General features: G+C 38.1%; 1 protein-coding gene across 1 annotated transcript in view; it reads right to left on the bottom strand.

The window, feature by feature from the left end:
• Window positions 1-15,225, bottom strand: part of jade2 (jade family PHD finger 2) — a 48,776-nt gene that overhangs the window by 8,770 nt on the left and 24,781 nt on the right. The window contains exons 8-11 of the mRNA XM_067376999.1: window positions 13,725-13,841; window positions 12,171-12,686; window positions 11,600-11,717; window positions 1,307-1,432 (exon numbers count right to left, since the gene is read on the bottom strand). Of these exons, the coding sequence (XP_067233100.1) occupies window positions 1,307-1,432; window positions 11,600-11,717; window positions 12,171-12,686; window positions 13,725-13,841 (877 nt within the window). The remainder of the gene's footprint in view (window positions 1-1,306; window positions 1,433-11,599; window positions 11,718-12,170; window positions 12,687-13,724; window positions 13,842-15,225) is intronic.

The raw sequence follows: 15,225 nt of genomic DNA, 5'->3' as shown, positions 1-15,225 counted from the left end.
TTAGGTGTGCAACAATTTCTTAAATATTTCCAAAGATTTGGCGGACCTGATCGGCAGAGGTAGTTCATTCCAGAGTCTTGGCCCTATCACAGCGAATGACCGATCGCCTTTATATAGGCACCTTGTTCTAGGCACTACAAGTAAATTTTGGTTCCCTGGTCGTAGTGTTCTGGGAGTATTATATGGATTTAAAAGATTTGTCAAGTATGACGGTGCCTGATTAGTTAAAGATTTAAACACGAACAATAAAATTTTGTATTTGATTCTAAAACGGACCGGCAGCCAATTTAGGGAAACCAACACAGGGGTAATTGGTTCATATTTCTTCACCTTCTTTAGTAACCTTGCCGCAGCATTTTGTACCGATTGTAGATGGGACAAAGATGTGGCAGAAATGCCAGAGTACAGAGAATTACAGAAATCTAAACGTGATAAAATAAAGGCATGAATTACTCTTTCAAGGTCAGAGTTTGTTAAGAACTGTTTTACTTTAGTTAAAAGACGCAAATTATAAAAACATGCCCGTACCACTGAGTTAATTTGCTTATCTAATTTTAGGTTATTATCAATTAGGAATCCTAGATCTTTTACTGCTGTTTTCAAATTTGGCGCCAGTGGGCTCGAATCTAATACATTTTTTTGTCTAGTTCTTTAAGTGGCTAAAAACTATAACCTCAGTCTTTTCCTCATTCAGCATAAAAAATTGGATGGCAAAACATTTTTTAATGTCCTTTAAACATTCTAGAAATAACTCAACTGAAATTGTGGAATGTCTAATTGGTAAATACATCTGCGTGTCGTCGGCATAAAAATGGAATGAGACACCATATTTTCTAAAAATACTGCCCAAAAATTTGTTATAAATATTGCAACAATAAAATGTCTAAATAACCAAATAATCAAATCTGTTGTTCTTCTTTAGAACGTAATTTGACTAACATAAATTACACCTGTGAGATCCTAAAATGACATGGCGGTAAAGAATGAAGACCAAAAAATGTTGAGAACCTCTGCTGTATTTACTCTGAAGTAGTTTGCCTTGCTTAAGAAACATTAAAGGAAGTATTTTAAAAAATGCATTTTAAAAGCACAATTGAATTGTGCTGCTGGTCAGTGTACTAAACCAAACTGATCCATTCTGATTTTATATATATAAAAAACGTTTATGAATCTAATTGAATTAACCATCACCCCAAACATTCACTTCTCCAACAGGTGCTCATCTCAGACAGCAGAAGTCTTTTTTGGCAGATCTGTACAGACAATGAAATGGAACATATAATTCACTGGAGAAGTACACACTTACCCAGCTGTGTGAATAGAGAATTGTCGTCTGATCTCCATTTGTCCTTTTCTGGACTGCTCTTCCTCCTTTCTTTTACTCGTTCCCTGACTCCATTGCGATGAATCTTCTCCCCTCTCAGAGTTTTCTCTATAAAGTGCAGAAAACAGAGTATGCAATATACTTAAAATGAGCAATTAATCCTCCTTGGCATAGCTGAGAAAATAAATTAGAAATTTTCAATTAAATATGAAAAATTACACATCCAGTGCTTCTAAAACCTGTCACCACACATTTGCCCTAAATTTCTCATGTTTTTCTAATCACACACCTGATTTAGATCATCAGCTCATTAGTGAAGACTGTAAAACCATAACTGAGGACAAAAGGAAGACATGTGATCAGTGGCGTAGTCGGGGGCCATACGCATAAATACGCCTTATGCGCCTTATGCTTACTTCTTCCCCAGGACTGTTTGCGTATAACGACTATATATATATATATATATATATTATATATATATATATATATTTACAAATTTACTTCTATATTTACGAATACCTAATTATTCTGTTGCTTCAGAAGCCCATAATCACAATAACTGCAGTGATTTTGTGCAGTGTCTCCAGGACAGGTTTACGAAGCACTGCGTTATAGAAAAAGATCAGTGAACACCAGATTATAAATCAACAGTCCACAAGAGAGCGCAAGGCATAACTCGAAACCAAACAGCAACCCGTTTTATTGTTCATTGTAAAGAACAAACCCGGCTGTCAACAAATGCATTTACTTTTAATTTTAAAACATATTCTTTTAATTTAGTCAGTATTTCATGCCATATTAATTTGTCAAATTTAATAAAATTGAATCTAATATCAGTCTATATAAGTTTAGTTTAGACAAAAATATTCTAACATTTCAAGCATTTAAACATGTATCTACATTTACAGTAAAACATTTGAAAACTGTCCTTGCAGATCTCCTGGCTCAATAATATTATAATGGGTACATCACTATGAAATACAGTATCTTGAACTCTTTATATTTCAGTTATTCATTGTCCATATTCTAGTACATTGTACCTGAAAGAGCACAATCACAACGTGATTTACACATTTTGAGCAACACCGCGTTCATATCTGATTAAAACGTGTGAGAAGTGCACATAACCATATTTGTAAGAGCAATTACGAGTCACAATTCCCTGTCTCTGATTTAAAGGACTCTTATTTTGATATGCTTTTGTCTTGTTTTGCCTGTGTTCAGTTCCTGTGTTTTAGTTCCATTTCAGTCAGTCATGTTCGATGTTACATCAGAACTGAACTGACGAATAGGGATCTCGCCTGAGAGCCAAATCACCTTTGAGTGCAAGCTAAATGATACAACGGACATTGGCCTGCGAGATTTGCATCGCGCTCTGCCAGCGAAGCAGGTATATAAGGAAGAGCGTGTGCAATTGCACATTCAGCTTTTCGCTGAGCACATTTGCTGAGCAGAGCCGAGCACTTCTGTTCCGCTGCAATCATCTGTTCAAGTTACTAAAACTACGAGTCAGGAAGTAGCTCTGCATTCATCGGTGTTTGTTTGCCGGTGCTGCAGCGGTGGTTGTGACTTCAATGAGTTTTCTGCTGTTCCAATACAGCTTAAAAAGAGCCTAAAAGCACACTGAGGGGGCCTTCTTGGATGAGTCATGTACCCACTGTGGGAAGATAACCATCTCGGTGCTGCGGTCGAGACTCGATTACCTCAGATGCGGTGGAGTCCCCTCACCTATACCCCAATCTAGCTTTTGGATGAGATTGCTGGTCCTTCTCATGGGGGACCAAGTGTTTCATTCAGGGCTCCATTGGAGGATCTGATGTCAAACGCTGCATCGGAGGTTGCACTAGAGTCCTCAGGGGATAAAAACCCGGCTGTGTTACCTCCTTCGGGGAGAGCAGCATTAGTCGAGTCAGACCCAGAGCTGACAGCCTTTTTTTCCTGGGCCGCTGATGGCGTCAGGTTCAAGTCGAGGCCTCCACCGTGTCCTGAATGCTTGAGGCTTGATGACTGGTATCTTGGGGCGGCCCGCGTTGACCATCAGCACCCCGCTCCGATGCCTTTCTTCTCAGAGGTGCATGAAGAGGTTATCAAGGCCTCGGAAGGTACCTTTCTCTGGTGCCACTTCCTCCCTCACTACTCTCGATGATGGGTCAGTCAAGGGGTACGTGGAGATCCCCCTCGGTGGAGTATGCTGTAGCAATGCGATTGTGTCCGCAGACCACTGCCACCTGGTTGGGTGATCTGCATCTCCCTTCCAAGGCCTGTAAGTTTTTGCCCGTTTTCACGGGCAAGGCTTACAGAGCTGCTGGACAGGATGCCTCCTCCCTGCAGGCCATGGCTCTCCTGCAGGTATATCAAACCAAGCGAGTTTAAGAGCTGCACGAGGGTAGTTCAGACTTGGGGCTAATGCAGGAGTTGCGCACAGCAACAGACCTTGCCTTATGAGGGGCGAAAATAACTGAGCACTCTTTGGGAGATGATGATATCCACTCTGGTGGTCCAGGAACAGCATCTTTGGCTGAACCTGGCAGATATGAGGGAGACCAACAAATAGCGTTTTCTCAACTCCCCGATCTCCCAGGCTGGCCTCTTCAGCAACACAGTAGAGAACTTCTGAAAAGGGCTGGAGTGAAGGTTGTCTCCCTCCATGACACGGGTCTTGAAGTGGAACCTGTTTGTTGAGTGGTGTTATTCTCACTGAGAAGACCCCCGAAGATGCTCGATCAGAGCCATGCTTTCCTTACTGCAGGAAAGACTGGAGTGATGGCTGTCTCCTTCCACACTGAGAGTGTATGTTGCTGCTATTGCGGCACATCACAATGCAGTAGATGGTAAATCTGTGGGAAAACATGACCTGAAAGTCAAGTTCCTGAGGGGTGCGAGAAGGTTAAATCCTCCTCACTCTCACTTTGTACTCTCTTGGGACCTCTCCTTGAAGCCAACAGCATTACAGAGAGTGCCCTTCGAGCCACTCCAGTCAGCTAAGCAAAAAAAATCCCGTCGTTGATGCCAGGGGGTAAGATCCAGTTTTCCCTGGTTGAATACCTTGACATTGCCTTAATGCTGAACAGCTCATCATTTACTGGACAAGGAATCCTGCAATCCCCCAGTACCTATCACGCCAGAGTCTCGCGATGGATCCATAATTGAGGTCAGTGCGAGCAGCTGGCATGCCAAGTCCAGCGCCCTCAAGTCTGGTGGTCTCAGCGCCCTCAAGTTGTTGGTCTCAGAACTCTGAACTCTGTGTTTTACCTGTCCTCTCTGTTATCTCTGTCTGCCCAGCCACGATCACAGACACTGATTATGAACTTTATGTTATTATGTTATCTGTTCTTTTTTACAGCCACAAAAGCCCATTATGAACTCTCTGAGCATCTTGTCATGGCCATGGAAGCTGATTTTGAACTCGCTGAGCTCCCTGCTATGGCAATTGAGGCCGTCAATAATCTCTCTGTGCTCTATGCTTCAGTTTTGCCATGGTATCCAGCACCGACAGTACCGCCAGCTCCACCATTGTCTTCAGAACCATCTGCTGTGCTGTGGGGGTCTTCAGTTCCATCTGCTCTGCTGAGGTGGCCTTCTGTTCCGCCGTGAGGGTCTTTACTCCCATTTGCTCTGACGTGGTGGGCTTCTGCTCCGCAGTAGTAGCCTTCTGCTCTGCCTGCTCCACTGGGGTAGTCTTCTGCTTCACTGTGGTGGTCTTCTACTACGCCTGCTCTGCCCTGGTCGTCTCCTGCACCTTAAGCTCTGCCTTGGTGGTTTTTTTATTTACTTATTTAAAAAAAATAAGTGGGGTGGGGGTGGGGTTCTGTCACAATTCCCTGTCTCTAATTTCAAGGACTCTTATTTTGATATTCATTTGTCTTGTTTTGCCTGTGTTTTAGTTCCTGTGTTTTAGTTCCTGTTTCCTGTGTTTCCACTGCGTTAGTTGCCATAGTTATTCATTGTTAAATTGATTAGTGTCTCAACTGTTACTTTCTGTAACTTTCACTACTGTCTATGCTGGTTAGCTAGATGCCTAATACTACCAGCCAGTCAGATTTCTTACAGGCTAATTTGTTTATTTTAATAATTACAATTAATTGTTAAAAAAATAATAAGTAGTATAATGAATCAAGGTTGTTTGTCCACAGTTGTAAGACAGAAAGACTTTAACACCTTACAGTCATTTATTTCTTCTGTAAATGTAAGGGAATCTTTTGCTGTAATCTCTCTCTTCATTCAATAATCATACAGAAACCTTGGTTACTCATTTATAAAATTACTCTTTTGAACTAGCACTGACAGCTTGGGCTGTTTATAAGCAAGACAACAGGAAATCACAAAAAAATTCCCAGGAAAATCAACCCTGATTCATCTCACAAATTAGACGAATATCACATACTACTGAATCTACGCAGGCTGCAATCATCCACCTAATGTCATGCAACGCAACCATATATTACTGCAGTAAATCTCTGCACCAGGTAATGATAGTTGCTTGAATGTGATGTTGTCAAGAGAGGTTTGTCTGTAGTAGTGTTTTCATGATACCAAAATGTTTACTTCGATACGATACCCGATTAAATGATCTCAATACCAATACTGAAATGATACCACGGTAAAAGCCTAAAACAACAGGAAAAGTAACTGAGTAATAGATGACAGAACATGGTACTTACAATTCGGTTTTATTTATTTAAAAAAATATGAGATGAAGATGTTTGCAACATTGATAAAAGAAACAAGCCAAATTAAAGTTATTACTGCCCTCAACTGCATCAAATTCATGAAAAAAAGTTTGCTTGGCGCAATATAAATCACACTCATTTGATGTCTATTTGGAGGGCATGAGCATCATTTAAAGCACCAGTCGAAAGTCTGGAAACATTAGTTTTTTTTTATGTTTTTAAAAGAAGTTTCTTCTGCTCACCAAGGCAGCATTTATTTAATCAAAAATGCAGTAAAAACAGTAATATAGTAAAATATTACATTTAAAATAACTGTTTTCTATTTCAATTGAATCGCCACTGGTCTCACGATTCAATTCGATTATCATGTCAATGATTCAATTTGGTTCCATGATGCATCACGATGCGTTGTATCCTCAATTTTCAATATTACTGCCCATGGCTACATTTTCGTCAATGAATACAAGCAGTCAGATTGTTATTTTATCTGCTCTAAGAAAGTACACTTTCTGAATGTAGCTAAAATCAAACAAAACTTAAGTGTGAACACAGCATATGACAGGAGCATTTAGAACTAATAAACACTAGTAAAAACTAAAAGTGCATGAACCTGTCAAGTACTGTACTTAAGTTACAATAACGCTTACAGACACTCGCACACACTCACACACTCGCACGTGCTCACAAGTTAAAATAGTGGGTTTATTTTTCATTACTCATTTTTGTGATTCACCTCCCTCCGCCATTTTACACTAGCGCGAGAAGCACTTATGCGACAAATGACGTCAGAGAAACGTCAGTAGGCTATAATCAATTATGGTCTATTGCTGCATCAATGCAGAATCGTCCACGCCATCATTACTCCAATCTTCAGTCTCACATGATCCTTTAGAAATCATTCTAATATGCTGATTTGCTGCTCAAGAAACTATTATTATTATCAGTGTTGAAAACAGTCGTGTACAATTTTTTTTTTTTTTTTCGAGATTCTTTGATGAATAGAAAGTTCAAAAGAACGGAATCAAGGTAATACTAAAAAATATCTACGTAGCAGTTTTTCCTCATAGTATCAAAAATGGTATTGAATATCGATATTTTTCAAGGTATCATATAAAAGTTAGAAACTCCAGTATTGTGGCAATACTGTTTAAATGTGCACCGATAATAATATGATTAATAATAATAGAGTAGGAAATAAGAGGTTTACATCATAAGCAAACCTCTTCACATTTCACATCTATTTACATGCAGTTTTCCATGAATACAAATATTATTAATAATTATTTACTTTAATAATAATTTAACTACATTACTTTAATATATATTCATATTCCTGTTATTTTTCATTTTATATTGCTTTTCTGTTTAATCTTATATTCTATGCGGTGTTGTCTCCTCACAAGAAATTTAGAGATAAGGGAATGTCTCCATCTCAAGGTTTTTAACATCACAGTATAATGTTGTGAAGCAGGAATTTTCATATAATAAAACTACAGACAGAGAAAGATATTTAACAGATTATTCAAGATGAACAGATTATTAATTTTTAGCATCACGTTGTCTCATTTGTAATATATAATAAGTGGACATGGCAAAACTGTAAGAGTGGTGAGCATAAACAAAACACAAAGTACATAAAGTTCAAAAATATTAACAATGCACTGGTTTTACATGTCTGAAATTACTTTGAGGTAAAAAAAAAAAAAAAAGAAGAAGAAAATTGAGTAGAAAGTGCAAACAGGGTTGTTGCACATTTTTTTTAAATTAAATTTAAGACAAGACCTTTTTAATACCGAAGAAATGCCCTGACAATTTTGCTTATTTCTGTTAATTATAACATTTTCATGGCTAAAGTCTGATTACACTGTATTCAGCACAAACTTTGCTACAATAATATAAAAGTAAAATAAAATACAATAAAATAAAAGTTTGTTTTGAGAAAACAATGTTTATGCATGGTTAGTAAAAAAATATTTTTAAGTCACGGATATAAGGCCATAAAACACATACTGAACAGGTGTTCACAAGACTTTTGAGAAGTGGATCTTGTAGCCTAAAGGTGTTACTAGAAAAATGATGTGAAAATCATCATGCCCACACATTCACATAAAATAATATATTGATTTTTTTTTTTTTACAAGACAATTTTTGTGTTAGAATGGCCGTATTTAAGGGAGTGTCACTGGCCATGTATATTGATGTGATTCACACCTGGGAACACAAAGACCCTCCCCTAATGGGCCTATCAAGGTAAATGTGACTGAGAAACCAAAGAAAGAATATGAGGAGATTAAAAGAATGGGTTTTTCTTTGTTTGTAGTTTATTTACACACAACATAATCAATACATACTGAAGATCAAATGCACATTATTGAGCACACTTAACTTAAAATAGACTCTTGAACTGTCACACACCTTTGTGCCATCCCTGGAAACAGTTCCTGTTTAACTGTTGATACAAGTAAACCATACCTGGTATTTCCAGTGTGTCTGCTGATTCTTTTGCCATGTACTGAAGAAAAAACTGCCCCACCATCATTAGTCAGTGAGTCACCATGTTCATGTAGAATATTAGTTCAATTTAGTTGAAAAACTTGCCGATGTTGGTATGGCGCGGTCAGAAAAAACAGTTTGAAGAGACTCGTGTGAAAGTTTGAGTCTGCAGGACTCATCAGTGGTGTCTATCTCGTCCCTGTATTTAAAAAAAATAAAATAAAATAAAAATAGAAAGAAAAAGAGAGGCGTGTAAGCATGCTGATATCAGGAGCAACTATATTATTGCATTAGTAATCACTATTAATATTACCCACTTATAACAAAAACATGATTTTTGTAGTAATAGAGGCACGCATGCTTTGTGTTTATTGTCATATATACAGTACAAAAGTCATTTTATGCTTTAGAAACAACATTATCACTTTATAAACATCTAAGTTTGAGCTGATATTTGCAAACAGTATTTCAAACACTAGTCTAAACATTCTTAGACTATAACATTCATCATATTACAGTGTAAACACTCTTATTACTTTTATATTGTACTATGTTTTAATATTATAGAGCAAAAAAAAAAAGCTTTATATAATATTAGATGCAAAGAAAGATTGCTTATATTTTATATTTCAAAGCTTCACTTGATTTCACAGGGAAAAGCCCAACTAGTAAAATGTGTACAAGTTTATGTAAAAATAACACGGTAGCTAATGTAATAATGAGCTACTTACTCGTCAGAAAAGATATCCACCGCTGGATCAAGCCGCGCATAGCATAGCATTCTTCTTCTTCTGAGGTAAATTCAAGGGTTATTCCTCACAGTGTGTCTTCTTCCAAACTCAATGAAAAGCAGAAGAATCTGATGAAGCTTGATGCTTTGTTTATCGAGGTTGATGGGGGCGTTTACAGGTTCGCATGGCTCACATAGACGATTACCGTATGAATAGCCTGCACTGCGCACGGTCATATTAAAAATAGGGAGGTTATGCGTAATGAGTTTTCATAATGTGATATAGGTTATAATGTAATGAGGTTTCATAAAGATTACATAAAATGAGAATATCTGTTTTCAATTTGATTTGATTTTAGTAGACATTTCAAGCTTTCCATAGACATGTTTCTCATGTCTTTGTAGCAAGTATCCGCTGAGTTTCAGTTCATATTTGTGATGCATTTCAGAAAGAAATTCATGGAGACTTAGACAGCAGAAAGCGCACCCTGTTTGTTTACTTTATTTTACAAAAGCACAGTTTTATTGTTATTGTGAGTGTACACTAGTAAAAGTAGACTTTTAAGGAAGATGTATTTCTTCTATATGTATGACCAGAAATTACAGAGTACTTTAAGTTCTTTCCGCTGGCTACAGTACTCAAATTGGTATACTATAAAAATATTAAACACCTGACATTATGTAACACCCTAAAACATGTTACATTGCTTAGTAAAAGTTCAAATCTATGCATAATTGGATGTGATGTGACTGATCAAATGACGTGAAATGAGTGAATGGCTGTTTGAAACATTTAAATACTGTTCAGAAACAGAAAGTAGCACCGCTGCTTTGTTTACAGGGGTTATCAGGGTAACAGCTACATTTCTGCTGTTCCATAAGCACCATCTACTGTCAGCAAGCGAATGTGCGTTTTCATTCAGCGCGTCTCCTGCTTTTCATCTGTATTGGGTTGTTTCCATCAGAGCGCGGATGCCTCTTTGACATAGCACACATGAAATGCATCGAAATAATCGAAAATAATAAAATAAAATCGAAATAATTCGTAATTCCCCTTAATTCCCATTGTACCCAAATTATGCGTCTTGCATAAATTGCACATGGCTCCATTGCTGTCATTAGTTACTTCTAACTCATCTCCGAAACTGTTCATCTTCAAGCTATTGAGAGTTAAATTTGCACTTTCCCATTTTGCTCGAATTTGCCCGCTCTTGTCTTCCAAGCGACTCATCCTCATCGACTCATCTCTGTGACATACTACGTAAGAAAAAGACATACGTAACACAGTCAAGTTGCAAACTGGATACTACCAAAGACTTGGTGCTACACAGCCTAAAACCATATTTTTTTTAATCAGATTTAAGACCATTTTAAAATGTATTGCCTAGCAGAAAGACTTTTTAACTGCCTTAAAAATCACGGGAGTCTAATTTCAGACTTTTAAGACTTTTTAGGCCCCGCGGTAACCCTGGAGAAATGTAAACATCGTAAACCGGTCACTATGCTACACAGATTAACATGGGACCGCATTCTCATACTCTTGGCGTTGTCGCTGGGATAGCACCTTTTCAGGTAATGGAAAAGGTTTGTTGAGTTTCCTGCCTTGGTTGGAACCGACCGTCGACATATTTTGCAGACTGTCTGGGTCGGATCACAAAATGTGTTTTTGCATTCCACTGCACTACTTTTGCATTGGTTTTCTATGTAAACGTGCTAGACGGATGTCTTTCGCGTCTTTTGTAGCGTTGCATGCATGACAATGCATTTTAAAAACGCAGTGTTCAAGTTAAAAGAAGTTCAACATTTAAGAAACTGTGTATTAAGAGCTTGTTCCATTGAGCTTCATCTCTTGTTTTCGCAAATAACGCATTCTGTGTAATGCGTTCTTACCTTTTTTCTTTCAACAATTTCCTTAGCTTTGGAGGGTAACGAAAATTCAATTTCATTTTCGTTTTCCTCGCTGGCTCCTTGAATACTGACTGGATGTTGTCACGTTTTACTTCTGATATGTGATAGACTGGTAGGTTAATCCATATAGAGTAAAAATGCCAAGAGCTTATCATCGTTATCAACATATATTTTATGGCATATATGTTATCGCATATGATATATTTTATCTCAGTATGATATTGTTTATCGCTTAGCTCTAGTTTGAGCACCTTCTTTCGCTGACCATTTGTTTTAAAAGGAAAAAATAAAACATTTTTGTAGGGTCTATTTTGAACCTTATTTTAGCTGTAAATGAACTTGACTCCCAAACACTGCTTACAACTCTCATATTCTTCTCACTTTGGTGCATTTCCAGCTTAGCTATCAATCAAAACCGGCAGATCAAAATGTCAAAAGAAAAACATAAGAGATTGTTGTGAAGAGTTTCCATACCTCCATCCAGGTCCTTCTCTAAGAGCTGAATCTGCAAGGCAAAGATCTTCTCCTGCAGGTTGCATAAAGAGTGTTTGATCCTCTCTCTGCGTGTGACCATGTAACACAAGTTTCGGACCTGAAAGAAAACACGCCAGTCACTGAAATTATTAGCATGTTTCTGGACAATGGTGTAATGTTACACCTTCAGCGCCTTTTACAATCTACATTCCAGGGCCCTCACATGCAATTTCTTGCCTACAGTGACCCTAAATATGAACATTATTTCCTAAATGTTTCTACAAATGATTTATTATTCAATATGCATCATGCTTTACAAATCTCAGATCACATGCACATAAGTAAGAACATCTGCCCCATCCACATGCCCTTCTATGGCGAGACAATGGAATTAAACACATACTCCAGGTTCATTCATATTGTATAATGTTGTCACGGTTCTGCCAGTGTATTTAACTCATTAACCTAATCAGTGACTAAGTTTCATTATCAGTAATAGATTCATTTGCCAAGCACTTTTACTGTAGATCAGGGATGGGCAACTTGTGAGAACATGTGCAGCTACACTCACCCTCTCGAGATCCTGACGCAGGTGAGTGAAGAGCTTCAGACGGCGATACAGAACATCCTGCTCCTGCTGGGCGAGGTTGTCCACCTCATCCCTCTTGATGGTCACCAGCGGCTGGTTGAAGTTGGCCTTTCGTCGCAGTTTCCAGTACTGGAAGAGGAAGTCCACATGAGCATCTGGCAGGGAAAGGCTTTCCGCAACATCCTTGGGGTCCACTAATCTATAAAACTCGTCTTCAAGCTCTTGCAGCTTCTGCTTGCGTTGGCTGGCCTTCTCCCGTTCCGCTTGCTCCTGCTTTGCACGATCTGAATGAGAGATCCCTGGAAGATCCGGCCCAGCGTGCCGCGGTTCGGGCCTGTCTGCACTAGCGCCACTGTTTGAGCGCGAGACGCTACTGTGCTCTAGACAGTACGATTTGAAGCGCACCTCATCGTTCTCCGCCAGAGTGGTGCGCATCTCTAGTCCGTGGTCAAACGCACAGGTCACGTGGAAGGCCACGACGCAGGATGGCATGGAGCACTGTGCAAACAGAACGGAATAATTAGAGCGGTGTTTCACATTCTGTCATTATTTACTTACCTTCATGTCCTTCCAAACAGGAACACAAAAGGAAATATTTAGGGCCTGAAGCTTTCGAGCTTCAAAAAGGGCAGAAACGTTCCATAAAAATATACAACTTGCTACTCCCTAATTCTTCTGAAGTCAAGCGACCAGATTTCAGCCTTTTAGACTTCGGTAATGTGATTTAAGAATACTTTCCCCATTAACCGTATAAAATGCACAACACCGCTGTATTCTGCATCAGTGACACGTGCTCAGATGTAAACAAGCCCAGCATGCATGAGAAGCACATGACTGAACGACTGAAGGAGACACTCTGAATGAAAGTGCACGTTCACTCTCTGACAGCAGAGGGCACTGATGGAACAGCAGAAATGCAGCGGTTACCCCGGAAACCCCGCAAACAAAGCAACTGCGCTACTGAATAAATGCCTCAAAGCCATTCATTTTTTTGTAATCTCAATGTTATCCATCTCAGCACCAAATACTTAAAAGACTTAATAGGCTATTTATTTTCAAACTTAAACATTTTAATCTGGACTACAGCATGCCCTAATGATTAGAAATGTTCTGATTATTTGTTATTGTACAGTAAAACTTTGAGACATCATTAGTTAACATTTTAATTCATTATTACCAAACTGACAATGAAAAATACTTATAAAGCATTAACACTTTTTTTTTGCAACTTATTTCAATGTCGTGATAATACCGTCATAAAAGCTTCAGCAATTAATCGCAACATGAAAATTTGATACTGTCACATGCCTACAGCCTTTATTCCTGAAAAAAACTTGACATCCACCTGAGCTTTCCAAGTAAAATAGTCCATGAATTTTTGAACAAATGAAAGCTGATCCTGTTCTTAATGACTTGTGTATGAATCAGACTAATCTAATTCTTGAGTTCACAGCCAGTTGCACCAGCTGTGTCACAACTTATTCTGCTCTCATGACTTCAAATGTGTCAGACATTCAAATCCAGCATGCCTCTCACCTGAATACATGTGCCAGTGTGTTCACGACACAGGCTACAGGACAAGGCCCATCGACTGGCCGGGATGTGTGATACTTTTGTAATGGGTTCCATCTTCTCAGGGCAGCCAATGCTCACCTTTGTCAACATGAAGACAACAGTCAGAAAACAATGCGTAATCAGATTAGGGATGGCTGACTAGTAGTCATGATGAATATTTCAGTTTTACTTAATACATCACATATATATTATACATGGATCAAAAAACAGATATTAATACTTTTATAAAACAAGGACACATTCACTTTATATTGATAAAAGTATGAAGAGAAATGTTTTTAACATTGATATTAAGTCCTCAAACCCGAAGTGGCCAGGTAACGGGTTTCTGCAAAGTTATCATCATGTTATCATTACTTTACTTCATATACATTTCATTTTAAAACTTCGAAGCTTGGCTTTAAAGTGAATATAATGAATATGTCCAACTCTAATGCAATACGTTACTTTTTTAAGGGATGATACGATATTGTAACTCTACTTTTAAAAGTAACTTTTTCCACAGAATCTACAGCAGGCACAATGACCGAAAGCATCTCTGGGGGCGACACTTTCATGTTAGATTGAAGTTCAATTCTTTAAAAATGAAATAAATGAGTCTCACGAAGCCTATCAAGGAATTACACTTTGCATTGCATCACAAGTATTTCCCCAATCCTCTCAAAAGTGTTACAGATCAAATTAGCAGAAATGGGGAATAGATATGAATTCACTGCATCTGTAAGCCATGGAAACTCAGCCTATGTGTTCATTCAGTTTATTCATCAGCACTGATTTCTGTGAGCCTTTTCACTCGCTTTTGTGGCTTTCTACATCCTCATCATTCGTCTATTGTTACTGCCTCGCTCTTCAATTTCTGTACATTTTATTGGAATACCCATTTTGGCCAGGCTTTTCAATATTCTCTCTTTGAATCCTTATCTTCTTGTCAATTCTTCTTTTGTCCTCCTTTGGATATTCAGAATGTAAAACTATGCACTAAATGTGTGGGTCTGTGTGTCACGCCTTTACAAAAACATCTTGCCCTCCATCTGACCAAACAAGTTAAAATTTCCAGCTGAAAAGCTTTCCTTTCAATCACATGACAAGACAAAGCGAGCCGGGGGAAATATTTCAATTAGAATTCATCCATTATTGAATGCTAATCACAATTTTCCTGTGTTGAATAAGTGTGAATATGTTCTGTAGCACTTAACAAAAATAAGCTTTGTGTGAAAGGCTAAGTGACATGACCAATGATTTCCTTTCTGCTTTTAATACTTTATTGCATCTTTTATCAGGCAATCATTTGTGAGGCAAAATTCAATCAAAAGTGAATTTCAACTCAACTAGGGCTGCAACAAATCAATAATGTAAACAATCCACTGAATTTCATTATCAATTAGTTGCATAAGTGCACCATGCACCAAGAACCTACATCAGAAAATAGTGCACTAAAAAACACTATATTTACAGGGAAATA

This window comes from Chanodichthys erythropterus, chromosome 22 (genome assembly GCF_024489055.1).
Source record: "Chanodichthys erythropterus isolate Z2021 chromosome 22, ASM2448905v1, whole genome shotgun sequence".
In the NCBI taxonomy this organism is placed as follows: domain Eukaryota; kingdom Metazoa; phylum Chordata; class Actinopteri; order Cypriniformes; family Xenocyprididae; genus Chanodichthys; species Chanodichthys erythropterus.
The sequence above is the reverse complement of the archived record's forward strand: the minus strand, read 5'-3'. Positions and strand labels throughout refer to the sequence as shown.